This window comes from Clarias gariepinus, chromosome 4 (assembly GCF_024256425.1).
Source record: "Clarias gariepinus isolate MV-2021 ecotype Netherlands chromosome 4, CGAR_prim_01v2, whole genome shotgun sequence".
In the NCBI taxonomy this organism is placed as follows: Eukaryota; Metazoa; Chordata; class Actinopteri; order Siluriformes; family Clariidae; genus Clarias; species Clarias gariepinus.
Genome location: NC_071103.1, coordinates 22,143,681 through 22,165,218, shown reverse-complemented (window position 1 = coordinate 22,165,218; position 21,538 = coordinate 22,143,681). Strand labels below are relative to the sequence as shown.

At 40.7% G+C, this 21,538-nt stretch overlaps 1 protein-coding gene across 1 annotated transcript in view; it reads left to right on the top strand.

Annotated features, from left to right (window-relative positions):
- ascc3 (activating signal cointegrator 1 complex subunit 3) overlaps positions 1 to 21,538 on the top strand; it is a 174,723-nt gene that overhangs the window by 125,614 nt on the left and 27,571 nt on the right. Inside the window, exons 15-30 of the mRNA XM_053494602.1 lie at positions 2,778 to 2,969; positions 3,082 to 3,306; positions 5,731 to 5,850; positions 5,935 to 6,099; positions 7,719 to 7,805; positions 7,928 to 8,104; positions 11,600 to 11,825; positions 12,497 to 12,651; positions 14,564 to 14,662; positions 15,388 to 15,556; positions 15,664 to 15,884; positions 16,975 to 17,060; positions 17,178 to 17,344; positions 17,496 to 17,641; positions 19,997 to 20,117; positions 20,597 to 20,739. Coding sequence (XP_053350577.1) covers positions 2,778 to 2,969; positions 3,082 to 3,306; positions 5,731 to 5,850; positions 5,935 to 6,099; positions 7,719 to 7,805; positions 7,928 to 8,104; positions 11,600 to 11,825; positions 12,497 to 12,651; positions 14,564 to 14,662; positions 15,388 to 15,556; positions 15,664 to 15,884; positions 16,975 to 17,060; positions 17,178 to 17,344; positions 17,496 to 17,641; positions 19,997 to 20,117; positions 20,597 to 20,739 — 2,499 coding nt within the window. The remainder of the gene's footprint in view (positions 1 to 2,777; positions 2,970 to 3,081; positions 3,307 to 5,730; positions 5,851 to 5,934; positions 6,100 to 7,718; positions 7,806 to 7,927; positions 8,105 to 11,599; positions 11,826 to 12,496; positions 12,652 to 14,563; positions 14,663 to 15,387; positions 15,557 to 15,663; positions 15,885 to 16,974; positions 17,061 to 17,177; positions 17,345 to 17,495; positions 17,642 to 19,996; positions 20,118 to 20,596; positions 20,740 to 21,538) is intronic.

The window sequence follows — 21,538 nt, the reverse complement described above, 5'->3', positions numbered from 1 at the left end:
TCCGGTCAGCCGTAACCAGTCTGAACATTCCCCTCTGACCTCTTTCTCCTCACCAAGAGATTATTGCCTGAAGGCTGATGCTCACTGGACATTTATTAATTTATTTTTGCACCATTCTGTGTAAATCACAGGCCTAACCATTAACCAGCCCATCTGGTACCAGCTACGATGCCAGGATTAAAACGGCCACCGAGATCACATTTCCCCCAAAATTCATATTTGATACAAGCATTAACTGGAGCTCCTGAGCTGCACAGGATTACATGATATGCATTGCACTGCTGCTGCTTGATTAGCATGATTGTATGAATGAGCAGGTCTGTGTGTGTCCTGTGTGTGTGTCTCGTGTGGTGTGTGTGTGTGTGTGTGTCTCTGTGTGTGTGTGTGTCTCTGTGTGTGTGTGTGAACAGAAGTGTTTGTCTCCTTTTAGGACAGACAACTGGTGAAATTTAAAATCGTACCTTGTTTTCTTTCTAGTTTATGTTGTTTATTTTTCTCCCTTGCAGGGGGGGGCAAGCAGTTAAAGCATGGGTGAACTGGACATTCTGAGCTGGAATTGGCCCACTATGTTTATGCCCATTGGCTATGTTCTCCTCTGCAATGCCTTGACTGTGTAAGGCCAATTGAAAGCAGAATGAAGCACTCTCATTACGCTGTAGGAAGGAGCCTGGGGATAAAGATACAGGCAGATAAACGTGTCCAGAGAGACCCACTTGTTAGAAAACAAAAGGTCCAACAAGTAAGCAACAAAACTAAAGGAGAATCCATACCCAGGACAAACATCTTAGGACAGAGCAATTAATTAACGAACCAAAAACAGAAGCAACAATCAGTGATCTGTCAGAGCTTTAAAGGAGAGAAAATAATGCGAATGGCACCCTGCAACCTTTCATTAAAAGACAGAAATAAAACGCTTGACTCCCCAGTGGCAAGGAGCAGCTCATTACAGACAGCTTTTTGATTGAGGTTGGATCAGTGCATTGATTATCAGGAAGGAACATATCCTTGAGGAATAGGGAATAGTCCTCATTAAGGACAGAAAGGGAACAACCCTTCAAGCAATACATAACAAAAGGCACTTTTTGGCGAGGCTCAAAGAAACCAAAGACGCACTAGTTGCATGAATGCACACAGACACGCAGTAAGATCGCCTTCTGATAAGTCTGTGTTAGTTGGTATTCTGCTTGTGAGCTGATGAAGTAGGAGAGAGATATTCTGTCTGCAGGTTGTTGTTTTTTTCCTCTGAAAGCCAATGGGGCCTGGTTGCCATTGACCTCTATTTAGAGTGAGCCAGAAAGAGATAAAACCTTTTGATGAGGAGGCCATTATTGTCGGCAGAGGTCACGACTCGTGTTGTCAGTCAACACAACACACATCTCAATCACCTAACTGATTAATGCTTTCTGTGTGTGGGGGTGTGCTACAGTAGGTATTGGTGCACATGACCATGTTTCAGGGAATGGTGATGGTTCTAGTAGATGGGCCTTCAAACATCTTGAGAAGGGGAAAAGGCATGGAAAAGTATATAATTAATGTTTTATGCCATCAGTATCAGCAAGCATTGCATTGAGTTGGGAGATTTGTCTTTCTCTCCCCCACTCATTCCCTATACCATTTATCTGGTGCAGGGTTGTGGGAGGTCTGGAGAACTCTGGGTGTGGTGCCAGTCCATCACAGTGCACACAAGCACACATAAACCCATGTCATTGCACTGTGGGAGGAAAAACTCCACGCACACTGACCCATGGTGGGAATTGAACCCTCGACCTTGGAGGTGCGAGGCCACAGTGATAACTGCAATGCCACCGTGCACCTCCAATTAGTAGTGACAGTAGTCACCTTTTATGCATTAACGATTCATTTATAGCATGTAGTCAGTTTAAACTTGATATGTTTTATGATTCAGCTGGTGAACTGATGCAAGATTACTTAAAAATCTCGGGTATGTTTAATAAAGACAGTAAGAAAAATTCCAAACACACAATGTGACGAGAACTCACAGGCTTGAGACTAAACAGACAGCTGTGAGACCAAACCTTCAGTTTGCTAGGAAGCATAAAGATTGGACTTTGGAGCAACGGAAAAAGGTCATGTGATCTAGTTCAGACTGACCCTATTCCAGAGTCATGGGTGCATCAGGGTAAGAAGAGAAGCACATGAAGTGATGTACCCATCATACATTTTGGCCACTGTACAAGCCTCTGGGGGCAGTGTTATGATCTGGCGTTTCTGCAGTTGGTCAGGTCTAAGATCAGCAACGTTATGTGACAATAAAATGAAGTCGGCTGATAAATTAAATGTACTGAATGACCAGGTTATCCCAACAATGGAGCATTTCTTTTTTATAAATATTTCCTTGCACTTTTTAAACGTATGTTCTCTTTTTTTCTATAAAACTGCCTCATGAACTGACTGTCATTAAAAGCGTTATATAAATGATAACTGAATTAAATTGATAACAAATTATTGGACTTAAATTGTGCAAGAGCGGTTCTGGGAGCATAGGCAATCTTTCAAACACATGACCGTAAATGTATCCCAATGTCCCAGTGTATTTGGGATGTGCTTTTTTGGCTAGGTTCCATATTTAAGTACAGTTCTAAATCTTCTTACACAGAATTTAAAACAATAATAAGTGATATTTATAACGATAAGTGACTGGTCTTAAGTGATTAGTTGAGGCATAGTCATATAGTCGGTACTTTGCACTTGAATAAGTGTGTGTGTGTGTGTGTGTGTGTGTGTGTGTGTTGTGTGTGTGTGTGTAAACTTTACAGGTGCAACGCTCACGAAATAAGCAGATGAGGGAAATGTTTCCAGATGGGTTTGGAATCCACCATGCTGGGATGCTGAGGCAGGACCGGACACTTATGGAGAACATGTTCTCCAGAGGCTACTTAAAGGTCTTGGTGTGTACAGCCACTCTGGCCTGGGGCGTCAACCTGCCCGCTCATGCAGTCATCATTAAGGTGAGAAATAAAACTGGATTTAGTCCATGTGCCAATCAAACATATATGTGCGCACACACTATCTCTCCCATTAGCTGACATGAGATTCTGTTGGTTTCTGTGTGGTTTATAGGGCACTCAGATCTATGATGCGAAGAGAGGTGCTATGGTGGATCTGGGTATCCTGGATGTTATGCAGATTTTTGGGCGTGCTGGTCGTCCTCAGTTTGATAAATATGGAGAGGGCACCATCATCACCTCACATGAAAAGCTGAGCCACTACCTCACCCTCCTCACACAACAAAACCCCATCGAGAGTCAGTTTCATGCCAGCCTCGCAGATAACCTCAGTGCTGAGGTACACCTCAAATTGCTTCCTTTGCATTTTATTGCATCTTATTATTTGCATTTTATATAAATAAAAAAGAGGTTTTCATCTGTACTTTGTTCAAAACTCACTCTTTCAGTGTTATCTTTTCTTTTTCATGCATTGGAGGACCCAAATACAGGTTTCGAACAATTTTTGTCTGTCTGTCTGTCTGTCTGTCTGTCTGTCTGTCTGTCTGTCAAGCTAGATTTTGTCACAGCATTCCACAGAACTGGCCGGACAGAATTAAACAAAACATTGCCAGTCCTTTGGTATTTGAAGTTAAACCTGCATCATAAATGAAATTTAAAGGTGTTAATGCAATTAGAGAAATAAAATACAAAAGAAAAAAAACAGCTCAGCTGTAGGTTTCAGACAATGGGCATTTTGATTTAGAACTGGGAATGTCAAAAGATTATATATTTTTATTCAATGTTTATTCAATGTTTCTCATAGTGCCATCCCAACGATATTTTCACTTAAAGTTACTCTTTCATTTAACCAGCAAGTTTTTTCTTGATTATAAAAGACGGACGTCTCCCAGAAGATAATAAGATGATGTACTTGAGGCTGTATTATTGTGGAAAAACATTATTACTCATCTTTTTATTATAATCAATAGAAAAGCTTTTATTGGCTATTACAGCAATCAAACGTTTCCTATAATTGCCAACCAGCTTTTTGCATGTTTTCACTGGTATTTTTGCCCATTCATCTTTAGCGATGAGACTCTTTCAGGTTGGAGGGTCTCATTGCCATCACCCTGATCTTTAGCTCCCTCCACAGATTCTCAATTGGATATAAGTCAGGACTCTGGCTGGGCCACTGCAAAACGTTAATGTTTTTGTCTGCTAACCATTTCTTCACTTTTGCTGTGTGTTTTGGGTCGTTGTCGTGCTGAAATGTCTACTGGCGCCCAAGGCCAAGTTTCTCTGCAGACTGCCTGATGTTGTTGTTGTTGTTGAGAATGTTGATGTATTGCTCCTTTTTCATGGTGCTGTTTACTGTGATTAGATTTCCTGGTCCACTGGCTGAAAAACACCCCCAAAACATTAGGTTCCCGCCATGTTTGACAGTGGGGATGGTGTTCTTAGAGTTGAAGGCTTCTCCTTTTTTACGCCAAATAAAGGGTACATCACTGTGGCCGAACAATTAAATTTTTGATTCATCTGACCGTAAAACCGAAGACCAAATGAGTATTTGCAAAGGCCAAGCGTCCTCCTTGGTCTGCACCCAGCGGTGGTGTGCTGTCTGCCTAGAGATGTTGCCACCAGCAGAGCCCAGATTTATTAGGATGGCCTTGGTGATGATCCTTGGATTCTTTTTTGACCTCTCTCACTATCCTCCTGGCCAGCACTGGTGTCACTTTTGGCTTCCGACTATGTCCTCTGAGACTGCGTGTATTTTTAAATAATACTTTGAACTGTAGTCAATGGAACTTCAAAACATTTAGATATGGTCTTATAGCCCTTTCCTGACTTAAGCCGCCACAATGCGCAGCCGCAGGTCCTCATGGAGCTCCTTTGTCTTAGCCATGACTGTCCACAAACCAACAGTAGGAAGCTTCTGTTTTTCACCTGTTGAGTTAATTAAAACCGTTGTTCCCAATGAATCAGGGTTAATAGGATGCTTAAAAACAGTTTGGACTATTTGATATGGTATAGAACTTTGTATTGTCCCATAAACTGTGACAGTTTGCAAAGGGTATGAATAATTTTGGACATGACACTTTTTGTTCAAATTTAAATAAAAGCTGAGAAATATTTTTTTTCCGCAACGATGCATCTTGTACATCGTATTTTTATCTCCTGGGTGAGGTCTCATTTCCAGTCAAATAAAAACTTGCTGGTTGAATAAAAATAAATCAAATTCAAATTTTTGCACATGGGTAAGGGTAGCCCAGTGGTTATAGCAATGGGCTACTACTTAGAAGGTCCAAGGTTCGAACCCCAATATCACCAAGTTGCCACTGTTGGGGTTCTTAACCCTCAACTGCTCAGTTGTATAATAAGATGCAAAAACGTAAGATTTGCAAAATGTAACATTCTGCCAAGTGTCATAAATGTACATACAGTATGTGGTTTGAAATCTTCAGGTTTTGGTGATGTAGTATCGAGTCATTATCATATTTCTTGAACAGAAGTAAAGAAAAGAGGTTTAATAAGTAAAAGTGGAAAGTTCCTCATCCTCCCACATGATGGCAGCATCTTCTAATAACAATAAAAATATGTCAGCCATAGAAGTATCAAAAATACCCACCAGGTGGTGCAATTGAACAATAAGCTACAGCACTGCCATTCTTTTTTTTTTTTTTTTTTACCTGCCTAGTCAATATACTTTGCTATCCCATGTCTGCCAGTCGTATCTGTATTGTCTTATGCATATGCTTTCATTCTGTTTTCCCCCTCCTGTCAGGTGGCTTTGGGAACTGTGACCAACGTCGAAGAAGCCGTTAAGTGGTTGAGCTACACCTACCTCTATGTACGAATGAGAGCCAATCCGCTTGTTTACGGCATCAACCACAAGGCCTACCAGGTACACACCAGCACCTTTCTCATATCCATTAAGGAGTTTCCACTCAAATCCCTCTTAATAATAAACACTTTGACTCTTTTATAGATGGATCCAGGGTTGGAGCTGTACAGAAAAGATTTAGTGATTGAAGCCGGGAGGAAGCTGGATAAAGCTCGGATGATCCGTTTTGATGAGAGAACCGGTTATTTTGCTTCTACAGATCTTGGCAGAACAGCCAGCCACTTCTACATAAAGTACAACACAATTGAGGTAAAGTGGGCAGTTGCGGTGTTTCTCCACATACCTTGTGTTATCCTACAGCAACTCGCTCTTTATCATTCGTCTCTTCCGAGCATGTCACTGTTGTTTCTACACATGTGCTGTCCATCAGGCTTTTAAGGTCGGATGAGACCTGGAGGTATCTACAGTATACACAGGCTTTAAAGCGTGCTTGTTAAACAGCAAGGAAATAATATACTAATTAGTGTAAGACATTCAGTTTTCATCATTTCTTTATTATAGTATTCTCATCAGCAGCACCAGCAACCTCTGTTACTTTTTTCAAAGCTTTCTTTTCTTTTCTTTTTTTGTGATGTCTCTATATACAGCCGTGGCCAAAAGTTTTAAGAATGACACTCATATTAATTTTCATAAAGTCAAGCAAGATGTTAATATGGTCTACTGAAGTATAATTACAAGAATTACACAAGTGTCAAAGGCTCTTATTGCAAGTTTATGTAAATTCAATGTTTGCAGTGTTGACCCTTCTTTTTCTCTTTTTCAAGACCTCACAAAGTTGCATAAACTTAATGTAGTTGTAAACAAATGCTTTTGGCACGTATGAAATGCTTTTAATTATACTTCAGTATGCCATTGTAACATCTGACAAAAAGATCTACTAAAGCAACAGACTTTGTAAAAAAATATTATTTATATTTAATTCTATTTAAAACCTTTGGCTGTACATTTAACAAGTAAGATGAAGCAGCAGTTTATTGTGCGTCAAACGAAAAATAAGAGCTAATTGCATGTAAGAAGATGTAGTGTGAATGTACGACAGGCGTTTGTCAAACCTGGACTTTTGATGGTGCAGAACAAGAGAACACTGATGTTTCCAGATACTTTTATTTCTTTATTTAATCCCCTGCTACACCAATGCACTTATTCACTAGTGTTTCAAGGTAGAAAGTTTTCTCAAGCTGGTGCCCTGTTTGGACTCCTTGCTTCACGTCTAATACACTGGCCTCCCAGGAACTCTGTTAATGACCCAAACATGTGGAAATGGGTTGGATCAAGGTCAGGACTGTAGAGGGGGTGAATAACTTCCAGCCGAGTTCCTGTAGTTGGCAATTGGTGCCGTGACAGTATGAGGTCATGTATTGTACTGCAAAAAATAGAACACTTTTGCTGATCAACCTAGCCTGTATTATTTTTTTTTTTCTGGAGAGTGTCTCACTCACTGTGAATGTTCATGGGAATGAATGCAGAGGTATGTCATTCACAGACGTACAGCTTTTTTGAAAACGCTTGCACCATTCAAATGTAGTACTGAGGTGAAGAGTCGATCGGTTATGCCTTCATTCACATCAAGTTTCATCACGAGTCCTGGTTTGATTTAAACACTCCTCAGAGCAATATTTATTCATTTATTTTAATAAGAGGAAGACTGAATACATTTGATTATAGTGCGATTTTCTATTTTGTCTGTACACCACCACGTTGTTTTTTTTTTTTTTCAAGTGTATTTACAGCATTAAACAAGGCTATGCTCCACGTCTAACATGGCCACTCCTTTATTAATAACAAAACAACAAAATAAAGTATGTTATTTGTATGAATTACACAGTCTTTTGTTTTGCATTGCGAATTGATTTGAAAATGTTTTCCAGACATTCAATGAGCTGTTCAACGCTCAGAAAACAGAAGCTGACATTCTGAGCATCGTCTCCAAAGCGGAGGAGTTTGAGCAGGTTAAGGTAAAAAGCCAGAGTTTTGATTTGAGAGAGCATGTTTTAAGGCACAGTTTTTAATCATATATTTGTGCCCCCATGTGACAGCGTGCAAAGTATTCCAGATCACTGTCTTATGTTGTGTGCAGGTACGAGACGAGGAAATGGAGGAACTGGAGCAGTTGTTGTGTAACTTTTGTGAACTTCCGGCAGCTGGAGGAGTAGAGAACGGCTACGGCAAGATCAACATACTGTTGCAAACCTACATCGGGCGCGGCGAGGTCGACAGCTTCTCCCTCATCTCTGATCTGTCTTATGTGGCCCAGGTAACATATATACACACATACACACGTAAATGAGGTAGTTTTCTATCTGTGCATGCCTGAAATCTTTGACAAATACTGAATAACTTCTGGAGCATATGAATTATATGCGAACCAATAATTGATGTCTTTATGTTAATAATGTGTCTGGAATATGATTAAAAATTACAGAATTATCTAGTAAATAAACTGTTAACATTACATTAATGTTTTTTGGGGAATCCTAAGTCCAAAAAGAACTTATTATACTGGACAAATTTGACACTTGCCAGACACATTTCTATAACAGTGTAAATTAAAAAGGTAAATATAACGTACATGTAGGTGGATGAAACAAAAACAACATCCTCAAATCAGTTGCTACTATTTAATGATCAGTAATGATTGAGCAAAACCTTATTAGCTGCCAAGCAGTGGGTTCAAAAACATCTGTAACCATTGCATCAGCATCTTTGGCCTAATTTATGCTTCAGTATCAGGTCTACATCGGAGTAGGTACTGCGTAGTCACTTATCCTGTGCAGTAGCCTGAAGTGCAACTCCCCAGAAATGTAGCTACACATCATGTATGCAACACAGACTACAGCAGCTGTGATTGGTCCACCTGGTAGCAATGCAGTTCTGGCTTTTTCTCATACACTTGCATTATTGTATTGATTGAATGCCTCCTTGGACGTCTTCCTTCTTTTTTTTGCATTGCAGTAATTAAAGTAAAAGTGCAACAAGTCTCAACATCTATTAGCTCCATCTCTAACAAAACCAGCTCAGTTTCAATCGGCCCTCATTTGTAGTACACCAAAAGAACTCACCGGTTTGCGATAAAGAGACTCAGCATTGTGGCATAAAAAACACACCGCCAACTAGTGATTAGGTGGTGTAATTGCAGAGCGACATACAGACACACCAGATACAGATACACAAGTATAAATGCTCACAACACAACAGGCCACTTGAGTATTCTACGGCGCAGACCCCAACGTAAATGCGGCAGAGCTTTTCCTCTGTGATAACAAGCTGTCCACAGCACCCTCTATGTGTTATTGCTGGCAGTTTGGCTCAAAGTAGTGTTATAATTCATACCAGAAATCTGGCTTGAGTCTTTGTCTATACTACTTTCAGGTGCAGTGATATACTGTAGGACAGCCAAGATGGTGTATGGCTGTTTGAGTACAAGTGTGTGAGTTTGAAATTTCCTGCCAAAGCAAACCCAAAAGCTTGGACACCACACATAGCATTAGGACGATTCGATGCAGCTAAGGAGAATCGGAGGATTTTTTTAAATTTGTTTTAAAATTAATATCTATTGTGTAGCTATTGTGTAATAAGTGTAGCTTTTAATATATGTATCAGATTTTCACCACAGACAGCATTTATTCTATGCATTTGTATGAACACTTTTTGAACAAGCATAAGCAGTAGGGACATAAATTACCAGTCACCAAACTGTATAATATGCCGGTTTGATTTATGTTGCGATTTTGTAAGTATCATTATTTTATAAATATCCCAATTTAATATAATTTTTTTTCTGATTTGATTACATTTTTAAGACCTTGAACCTTTTCAAAAAGCCATTACTTGGTACCTTAGCTTTGTTCAAAACCTTTACAACTGAAGTGAACATGACTAATTAAATGTAATCCATTCCTAAGGACACTGGTTTCCTTATTTAAAATCCACCAGCAGCGTTCAAACAATGCAAACCAACTTCAGATACAAAAGTCTTAAATGCCTCCAAAATCTCAAAACTCTAAGCTTTTAACAACGAATGATCCTGGATGTGTATGGTTTCTAATGTGTGCGAGTTACAAGACTAATTTGCTCTCACTGTGTTTTGAGACTAGCGTAAGAGTGTGTAATGAGTGGTTTTTGAGACTGCTTTGCTTGTAAGTTAGACAGATCTGAGGCTTTTTAATGCACACGACTTTTGATAATGTAACATCAAAAAACTGGTTTCTGTTGCACTTAGAAGCTCACGGCAAATAATCAGTCGTATCCGTGGCTGACCAAGTCGAAAATCAGACAGTTCCGTTCACTGGCCAGGCGACTAGTGCATCTTCATTACAAATGTAAAAAATAAGAAAGTTTTATTTCATTTTGGGGTCAGATTTTGAATCACCACACAAAAGAATAAATTCGAAACTGATCATTTTTTTACCTTCATCTAATAAACAGTTGAGCCAACAATGATTTATTAGATTTTATTTGTACTGATACAAACCTTTGCACATAAGCATAGGCAGTAATTAAATCCCACTCGTCTCGCACGTCTCCTTCCTATTCTGCGTCTTCTGCTGAAGCCTTCTCTCTATCTCTCTTCGGCAGGTAACCGGTTCCATGTGTCCGAATAGTTGAAATAGTTTAAGCAAATTCCCTCTTTGCTCCTAATTCGGCTGCTTTCAGACGAACAGCCAGGAATCCCGTAAGAGCCGTCACTGCTGACTAAAACATATCTTATTTTAAATCCTGCCTGATGTTCCTGCCTGCGATTTTATACATGTCCATATGGACAGTATTTTTGGGAAAAGAACACAAAAGCAAAAAATGTAAGGCTTATCTAAGCTAATGGATGAAATAGCTCCTAAATGTGTGGTGAGGTACAGATACTGTATTAATAGGCCTCCTGTTTCACAGATAGACAATGCTTTGATATTTTTTAATTTGGTTTAAAGCACAATGAATAAACCGAGTAATTGATGGAACAGTAATTGAACTCTTATGCTGTGGAATTATAGGAACTTCCTGTTTGGTACCTCATTTCACAGAATGCTTTCTGTTTTTCATCTCACAAATTGTGTACTGCTGTAGAAACGTTCCTGAAATGTATGCAAATAATTGCAGGCCGCTCAGGAACTGTAAAGCAGCCCCAAATTATCGCAGTCCATCCGCGTTTGCCCCCTCTTTGATAACCTTCCTCTGTGGTTAAAGGTTTTTTAATGTTACTTAAATACTAAGTTCTGTTTCTGCTAGTTCCAGTTTAACCATACGGCTACGTCGCGGGAAAGAAAGGAGTAAATCTGTACTAAATAAACAGTAATTTTAAAAGATAGCCACTCTATTTATCTCAGCCGGACTACAGAAGCTTCATACGAGTCTCATCTGAACTTTGGGATGCAATTTTGCACAGAACATGAATCCTGGCTCTGATTTCTTACAGTGTATTCACATTCTGGGTGACAAACTTGCAGAGCAGGAAAATTCATAACAACCAAGCCTTCGATTTAAGAAACAGGAGCTTAGTGTCTGATGAACATCTGGACCCCCATCTACAACAGCTGGCCTGTCAATCAAAGCGAAATCTCCAGAAATATTAATTACACGTTCAAGATTCTACACATCAGTTATAATGTGGCTGATAAACGATAAACAGTATCAGTGCTCACATGCAACTGAAATTTTATGAGAAGGTTGACGATTCGAACCCCTGTTTTGACCTTTTTGTAGATATCTGTTAAAAAAAATAATAATCCTGTTTTATGTTTGTATGCATTGTGTTTAGAATGCTGCACGTATCATGAGGGCTCTGTTCGAGATCGCACTGAGGAAGCGCTGGCCAGCAATGACGTACAGGCTGCTCAATCTGTGTAAGGTAATTGATAAGCGCCTGTGGGGATGGGCACACCCCCTGCGTCAGTTCGCCACGCTGCCTCCCACCGTGCTGTCCAAGCTAGAGGAGAAGAATCTCACAGTGGACAAGCTTAAAGATATGCGCAAAGACGAGATAGGTGAGTGGGCATGATGCTTTTGTAGGATCTGTAAGCACTTGGGGAAGTTTCAGACCTATTTTCATTTCTCTTGAGCCTTACTTTAGTGAGTTTTACACTTGTTTTTTTGGGCACAGGTGCAGTCTAAGAAGTGTACACTTAAAAATGTAGCCTGGGGATTCACTTTAAGTGAACTCTGGTGTTCAGCATGTGTGAAAGTGATTCACTTCCAGGGCTGGGCATCGAATTGCATGACTGTTTCAACCCATCACTTTATTTTCTCTTTCACAATGTTAGAGAGGGCTGTAGTGTGGTCTGTGGATAAACCTGAATGCTTTTCAGGGCCACGAATTGAGGAATAAAAAAGATGTTCAACTCAAGTGACTCATAAAATGGCTGTGCCTTCAGCTGAACTGTTGAATAGTGTTAGGCAAATAAAAATAAGCGCAACATAAATGCATAAACATTACACATACAAAGTAAATAATGTTAAGTGTTGAAAACACAGCAGCTGTGTTTTAAAATTAAATGATGCCTATAAAATACCCAGTCACTCTGCGGTTCAGGAGAAATCTGTTTGTGTGAAAGCTGGATAAAAACATGAACCCCATCTTTTCAACCTGTGTAATTGTATAAAAAAGTGTCACAAAGCGGAAGGGAAAGATCTAAAGATCTGCTGTGTGTTTTTGCAGGTCACATGTTACACCACGTGAACATTGGCTTAAAGGTGAAGCAGTGCGTCAATCAGATTCCTGCGATACTGATGGAAGCTACCATTCAGCCGATCACGCGAACCGTCCTGCGCGTGCGCCTGAACGTCACCCCCGACTTCAGGTGGAATGACCAGGTAACTATAGCAACCCTGGCCCAGATGGAAAATAATGGCTCCTTTGTCTCTTTGACATGTATAACGTATTCTACAAAGATGCAGGAAGAAAATGTTGAAGTATTTTAAGCGTTACTGAAAACGACATGCAGGTATAAATGCACACACACACACACACACACACACACACACACACAAATTCGTGCACATACACATCCTGGCTTAGGGAAGCTCAAGAGAAGCTTAATCTGTCCATTCCTGTCCAGTGTGTAATATCACAGGGGCTTGATGGGCTGAAACCTGCTGCTATTGTTATGTGGAGTGGGAAGGAGGGGGGGGGGGGCAAAAAAGGGGGAAGATGAGAGGGAGGTAGTAAGCCCCAGATGGACGCTGTATGTCCTTCATGTGCTGCAGTCCCACTTGTCCAGCGTATAAAAGCTTTCTTTAGCTCGATGGCCAGCATCTGGGCCCTGCTTCAGTCTCATTCAGACGTCTCCCTTCTCACCCGCACAACACACAAGCATGAAGTCACCTTCTCTTTGAAATCACGCTACTGTGATTCAAAGACTTGTTTAAGATTAATCGTATTAGCTTTAGTTTGAATTGATCTGTTGATTTCTTCTCTGGCTGTTGGAGTTACAGATGAGTGGTATGGAACATAAATCACACCGTGATGCTTGGTTCTGATACATGATACTTTATCGCTCTTCAGATTTCACTTCTTCACTGTTTTTGCCTCATACATACTTTAAGCTCCTTTTTTTTTCTTTTTTCTACTGGCCATTAATCAGAAATGGTCGATGGTGGACATGGCTGTCAGAACGGTAGTTCCTTATTGCAAAAGCGCCTCGACTGGAACAGCATGCGCATGCGAACTGTCCGTGTGGCGCGCCTGAACTCTGCTCTTGGCCGGCTGTGTGTGAATCCCGCTCTAGCAAGTCTCTTGCTTTTGAAAACAAACAGACTTCATTAAGTAGCAGCTGTTCAGGACTCGACTTCTCCTGTGAGTTTAGTGTCTCCTGAGTCTTTTTCACACTCGCAAACTTTCCATCTGACCTCATTCAGACTTCTTTAGTAGTGCTGTCGTAGATCTTATTTTCTCTCTTTTAATTTTCACCCTGAGAATACAGTCTGTTAACTTGGAAGTGGATTTGTGTCATGCTCCTCAACTCTCCGGACTTTTCAAGCAAGCACATGCACACTGCTAGCGCTGTCCATCTTTCCTGCGAGTCAGACTGATGAAACCGGGGATGGAAATTTCTGAATAAAGCAATCCGGATCTGTCTAATCAATCACCACAACTTAACCCCATGCTCTTGGCCATACCTGCTTATTTTCAACATGACTTACAACGTCTTGGTGCAGGAACTGATAGAAAGGCCCAGGAGAGGATTAGGACCAGATTAGTGCCGAGCTTTAGCCGAGCCCCAGCTGGAATAGAAGGCCCTTTGTAGCACCATTGAGAAGGGATGACTGAATCGGGAAGATGAACGCTTGTGTCCGATTAGCAGTTGCATGCTTGGCTCTTGGGAGAGTTGTAACAGAACACCCCAAGCTTAGTGGTGATCCTAGTGCAAACGTACACACAGCAGCTCTGCAAACCTCTTCAGACACAAAGCACTCCGTTTGCTGAACGCACTCTGGGATTCTACTAAGAGTGTTTTTGCTGAGGCTTATAATTCTTCCCAAATGGATGGATGTCATCCACAAACTCATTACAGGACTATGTATGTATACAATAGTGTTTTCACTCAGCTCTCATTAGCAACAACTGCCTCATGGTTTCCGTGCAGAGATGGCACACACACACACACACACACACTAACGCTTTTTGCAGAAATGCCTTTGCTTTCTTTTCTCTTTTTTTTTTTTGCCTTTGTTGACATTTTCCAAAATGAATGACGTTCCTCATCGTCCTGTCTCTGTCCCTCAGGTGCATGGCTCGGTTGGAGAGCCATGGTGGCTGTGGGTGGAGGACCCCATCAATGACCACATTTATCACTCAGAGTATTTCCTCCTTCAGAAAAAACAGGTAGCTATGCACAATCCCATCTGTTTAAGTTTTACTCTTTACTCGTGTGACATGCTTTTATCTGAATAGGTTTTAAATTTAACCTGGATTTTGTAGATTTGGAAAGTCTCCTATGATCAATCAGGACTTCACTTACATAATTTATGTTATAATTTTATAAAGAGTCACCTACAGTAGGTAGAAGCTGACTTAATATGTGTACTTTGTAACTGTACTTAAGTACACTTTTCACGTATCTGTACTTCATTTAAGTAGCTTTATTTCTGCATACTTTTTACTTATACTCCACTACATCCTACAACAAATATCCGTACTTTCTACATCACTACATTAGTGCATGGTTTTGCGTTAAATAAGCACAGTGTTGTTTTAGCATTTGAAGTTCTAATATCGCCACCTGCAGACTGTTATGGGCAAGTGCGAGATTTGTGTTACGTAGCAGGTGTTTAAAATCGGAAGTGAAGATGGTTACAAAAAGAGACAAAAACAGCACGGTCACAGTTGAGGGAGACTTTTTTCCTTTTTCTTTTTTGTAAACCATGCCTCAAGGGCTACAGTGTGCTAATACAGCCTTACTTAGTACTTAAGTAATGTAAAGGTTATTTTCGTACTTTTTCTCACATCGAAATATATTGCTGCTTTTATTGAAGTACAGGAGTTGTGTACCTTGTCCGTGACTGGCTACATATACAGTTCAAATTTCTCTGCCTCTCTTCGTCCATCAGGTGCTGAGTGGAGAGCCTCAGCAGGTGGTCTTCACCATCCCGATCTTTGAGCCCATGCCGTCACAGTACTACATCCGTGCTGTGTCTGATCGCTGGTTGGGCTCCGAGGCTGTGTGCATCATCAACTTCCAGCACCTTATTTTACCTGAAAGACATCCCCCCCACACAGGTGTTTATCAAAGAGAGGCAGAGATACACACGAGACACACTGATAGAGTAAAGCAATAGAGTCCAGTTGAACTAAAACTTTCTTTAATATTTGTGGTAATTTTGCAGAGCTCCTGGACCTCCAGCCACTGCCCGTGACCGCACTGGGTAACCGGGAGTATGAGAGCCTCTATAAGTTCACCCATTACAATCCCATTCAGACACAAATCTTTCACACGCTCTACCACACTGACACCAACGTGCTGCTCGGAGCACCGACCGGCTCAGGAAAAACCATCGCAGCAGAGATGGCTATCTTCAGAGTTTTCAACAAATACCCTGGCGCTAAGGTCTGTCTCCTGTAGTGTTGGTTCAGTTTATTTCGACACCCGTCTGTGTTTGTGTGTCTGTGTCAGCACAAGAATTATTGACATTGTTGGCTAAAGTGGATAAAAAAGCGTATGAAATATGTCTTCAAGGATTAAACTTACAATGGAAATATAAGAGATCTTTTTGGTGAACATACATAAAGACATGCGTGATTTACTGTATTTCTCAACAATGGCACAACACCCTGTGTTTGCTTATTTTCAGAGCAAATCAATCTTCTAGTTTTTTAATTAAGGGTAAAGTCTAATCTAAACCCATGAGTATTATAAGACTGTTAGGGTAAACCATTTACTTCAGTTTTATTCTAAAAATAAAAAAAACGAAACCCAAAAACACGTTAAATGAGATCAGGGTAATCAAAATGTTCGCCAATGTTTAAAAAAAGCAACACAGTGTTTGTGGACGGGTCAGCATGGATGTCCTGACCAGTCGCTAATCACACAGCCCCATCTGAAGCACCCAGGGACACCCTACAAGGATCTGCTTGTTTTGGGGATGCTCTGACCATTACAATTTGTCCTCTCAGTCATTCAGATACTTACCGATTGTTCTTGCCTCCAATGCATTGCTTCCAGTGCTATTCCTTTCTCCTTTCAGTGATTTTAATGCTATGGATGATCGGTGCCCACAAACGTTAAATTATTATTTATTATTTAGTTTTCACAATAAGAAATAAATATTAAAGATTTTTCCTTGTTTACAAAAATTAAAAAAGCTACTTCATGTAGACATTTTTTAGTGTTGTTTTAATTGCAATTAATTATAACAGATGTCATTGTATTACTACAATGACAATAAAGTCTCTATCAGTTCTGGAGCTGTGTGTTATAAGCAAGTCTAGATTTGTCTTACACTTTATATTAGTGTTACAATCAGCGCTAAGACTGGTAAATCTTGGATGTATGAAGATGTATCAAGTGTCTAGATGGGGTTTTCCACATGAGCCATTACAGTTAGAACCATGTGTTTGAATAAAAATTTGATTCTTCTTATTCTTATTTCTTATTTTGATCAACATCAACATTTTCAACATCCTACTGTTTTTTACAGGTAGTGTACATCGCTCCTCTTAAAGCACTGGTCAGGGAGAGGATTGAAGATTGGAAAGTCAGGATAGAGGAGAAACTTGGGCGAAAGTAAGTTCTAAGACAACGATCCACAGACCAACATGCTTGATGATTATCCCCCTTTAAATGCATCTCCTCTGTGTCTGTGTTTTTATTTTTTATCTCTGTCTGTCTGTCTGTCTGTAGGGTGGTAGAGCTGACAGGGGATGTGACCCCAGACATGCGGGCCATAGCACAGGCTGATCTGATTGTCACGACTCCAGAGAAGTGGGATGGAGTCAGCCGCAGCTGGCAAAATCGCAGTTATGTACAGAAAGTCGCCATCCTTATTATCGATGAAATCCACTTGCTCGGTAAATACTCACACAATTCTGATGACCTTTTGCTTTACAGCTTTTAGAAAGTAATAAATAACTACAAAATGTGGCAATATGAAATTTTCTCTTCTTAATTTTAATTGATGACACACTTGATTTAAAAAGTGTATATCCTGTTTTTAAATAGGGGAGGACAGAGGGCCTGTTCTGGAAGTCATTGTATCGAGGACAAATTTTATCTCATCCCACACCTCCAAGTCTGTGCGAGTGGTCGGGCTCTCCACAGCCCTCGCCAACGCACGCGACCTCGCAGACTGGCTGGGCATCGCACAGGTCTGTTCATTCTTTTTACTTTGGCCACAAAGTGGCTTTTTTTCCCCCTGTTTTCTACCAACTCACAAAAATGAGAAAGTCGTTTGTACAGTCGTGACCAAAAGTGTTGAGAATTACATAAATATTGGAAATTGGAAAAGTTGCTGCTTAAGCTGCTTATTTTATAATAGCAATTTGCATATACTCAAGAATGTTATGAAGAGTGATCAGATGACTTGCATAGTCCTTCTTTGCCATGAAAATTTACTTGGTCCCAAAAAAAAAACTTTCCACTGCATTTCATTTCTGTCATTAAAGGACCTGCTGAGATCATTTCAGTAATCGTCTTGTTAACTCAGGTGAGAATGTTGACGAGCACAAGGCTGAAGATCATTATGTCAGGCTGATTGGGTTAGAATGGCAGATTTGACATGTTAAAAGGAGGGTGATGCTTGAAATCATTGTTCTTCCATTGTTAACCATGGTGACCTGCAAAGAAACACGTGCAGCCATCATTGCATTGGATAAAAATGACTTCACAGGCAAGGATATTGTGGCTACTAAGATTGTACCTAAATCAACAATTTATAGGATCATCAAGAAGGTTTAATTCTTGTTAAGAAGGCTTCAGGGCATCCAAAAAGTCCAGCAAGCGCCAGGATCGTCTCCTGAAGAGGATTCAGCTGCGGGATCGGAGTGCCACCAGTGCAGAGCTTGCTCAGGAATTGCAGCAGGCAGGTGTGAGCGCATCTGCATGCACAGTGAGGCGAAGACTTTTGGAAGATTGCCTGGTGTCAAGAAGGGTGGCAAAGAAGCCACTTCTCTCCAAAAAAAGAGAGATTGATCTTTTGCAGAAAGTATGGTGAATGGACTGCTGAGGACTGGGGCAAAGTCATATTCTCTGATGAAGCCTCTTTCCGATTGTTTGGGGCATCTGGAAAAAGGCTTGTCCAAAGAAGAAAAGGTGAGCGCTACCATCAGTCCTGTGTCATGTCAACAGTAAAGCATCCTGAGACCATTCATGTGTGGGGTTGCTTCTCATCCAAGGGAGTGGGCTCACTCACAATTTTGCTTAAAAACACAGCCATGAATTAAGAATGGTACCAAAACACCCTCCAACAGCAACTTCTTCCAACAATCCAACAACATCCAACAATCCAACATCCAGCACCGTGCCATAAGGCAAAAGTGATAACTAAGTGGCTCGGGGACCAAAACGTTGATATTTTGGGTCCATGGCCTGGAAATTCCCCAGATCTTAATCCTATTGAGAACTTGTGGTCAATCCAAGTTTTTTTCCCCCAAATGAGGATGGGTTCTCTGTTGAGTCTGGTTCCTCTCAAGGTTTCGTCCTATTGCCATCTCAGGGAGTTTTTCTTTGCCACTGTCACCGTCACCCTTGGCTTGCTCATCAGAGACATTTCATTTATCATGCATTCATCTCATTATTATCTAGACACATTTTTCTCACACATACACAATTTTTTTTTTATTGAAAAAAAAATAATTTCATTTTTGTGAAGCTGCTTTGAGACAATGACCTTTGTTAGAAGCGCTATATAAATAAAATTGAATTGAATTGAATTGAATCCTCAAGAGGCGGGTGGACAAACAAAAACCCACTAATTCTGGCAAACTCCAAGAAGTGATTATGAAAGAATGGGGCAACACTGCAAATACTGACTCTTTGCATAAATGTCATGTAATTGTCGATAAAAGCCTTTGAAACGTATGAAGTGCTTGTAATTATATTTCAGTACATCACAGAAACAACTGAAACAAAGATCCAAATGCAGTTTAACAGCAAACTTTGTGAAAACTAAAATTTGTGTCATTTTTTTATTTATTTATATTATTTATTTTTATTTATTTCTTTTAGTGACACTTCATCTTCATAGAGTTAATACAGTGTTAGAAACCCTCCATAGTGTTCAAAAACCCGCTCTCGTCCAGCTTCCACCACAAGCTGTGTGTGCATGCAGACACTTATGTGTGCGTTGCTGAATTCACAACCCAATGTCTTAGGGCTCCGTGTGAGCCAGGGCAAGCATCAGTAGTTACGTAAACGTTGTTTGTCAGTTAGTGGCAGGAGGGGGGCAAAGGCTGTCTATAAATCTGCCTGCTGCTGTTTGGACTGGGTCACAGCATTACCTGACCAATCCATTATCCAGCCCTTTAAATATGTGCGCACACGCACCCAGGCATGTGCCACTTGTGGGAGAGCAGGGCTCTGGGACAGGAGACAATGATGAGCTGTAATTACCCAGATGGGCCACACGGTCAGGCACACAGCCAGCTGCTCACTCCATTTTTCTTCTTTTCCCCCCTTCTCTCTCTCTCTCTCTCTCTCTCTCTCTCATTCTGTCACTCCTTCAGGTGGGATTGTTTAATTTCCGGCCTTCAGTACGTCCAGTCCCGTTGGAGGTGCACATAAATGGTTTCCCTGGGCAGCACTACTGTCCTCGCATGGCCAGCATGAATAAACCCGCCTTTCAAGGTACAGTAAAGCAGACACGCACAAACAAAAAGCACTCAGATTTAAAGGCTTCTGAATGAGTGCCCTGTCAATAAGTCACTGCATGTTTAAATTCCCATGATATCACAGAAATCTGTAGAGACATAAGGGGCCAACACTCCTTTCTCTGTCAGTCACAATGACACAGGGCTTCTGTATGCAGAAGAGAGTAGACAGATCTTTCCTGCGATTTGTATGAGCAGAAGCTCAAACAAATTGGGTTTGCACCACTTGGCTTCACATGTCTTGGATAAATGTCACCCACATAGCTGTTTTATAATGGGGAGATCTAGCTGGTGTGTGGGAAACTGACAGGTGACCAAATTGGGGAGAAAATGTGGTGGGAAAAAGCAGCATCAGCTTTATTTCTAATCACTGTTACTGTGATGTCATGTGCCACACACACACACACACACCCACACGCACACTCATTCTTTCCACTATAAATTTGTCCCTTTTAGCAATACGCAGCCATTCCCCGGCCAAGCCTGTCCTCATATTTGTGTCATCTCGACGGCAGACGCGTCTCACTGCGCTCGACCTGATCGCCTTTCTGGCTACAGAGGATGACCCAAAACAGTGGTTACACCAGGATGAGAGAGAGGTCAGCATGATCTGTAGTAGTAAACTGAGACTGTTCTTAAAGCAAGTACTTTACCATATGAGCTTCACTGTCTTCCAAAATTCCTTTTACCCATTACTGACATCATTAAATGTTCTGCAGAGGTACTGTACACATTAACTATCATTAAGTCCACAGACAAAAAAAATCGACAGCCCTCCCTCAGCCGTTCAAATCTTACTTGCTTTTTTTCATCACATAATGTCTTCCTCTGCTTACTAAACCCTCATTTCTCCATGCCTGATCTCTTGAGGATAGATATGATGGAAGTTCCTTGTGTTTTTCCTAAAGCTACGGTTTTACTGTGATTACATAGTCAGTCCAGACTGACATTCGCAGGGAAAAGCTGGTGTCATCCCCGAGTAAATTTCTCGTGCATACTTTTGGATCCGCTCAAGATGCGAACAAACAGCTTCTTCGGGTCTCCGAGTACAAACGTGTGCTAATATTGTCATAGCACCCAATTACAGACCTGTTGGAAAAATATTACAACAGCCTATTAGTAATCAGTGTCTCGAAGTCAAAACAAGGACACAGCTGTCATAAACACGCTCAGCCATGTAATCTTCCTAACATAGTCTGTTATGCGTGTTTGCTTATTAGTGCGTTTAAAATAAGGTGCCTGTGCTTGATTGTAGAATTGCGTTTAACACTATATTACATTGCGTGCTATTTTATTAGCCACAGCTACCTTGTTAGTTAACACTCTGAGAGTAGACTGAGAGACGATAACCCAGAGAACAGCTGCTGGCTGGATATTTTTGGTTTATGATCTCTGGGT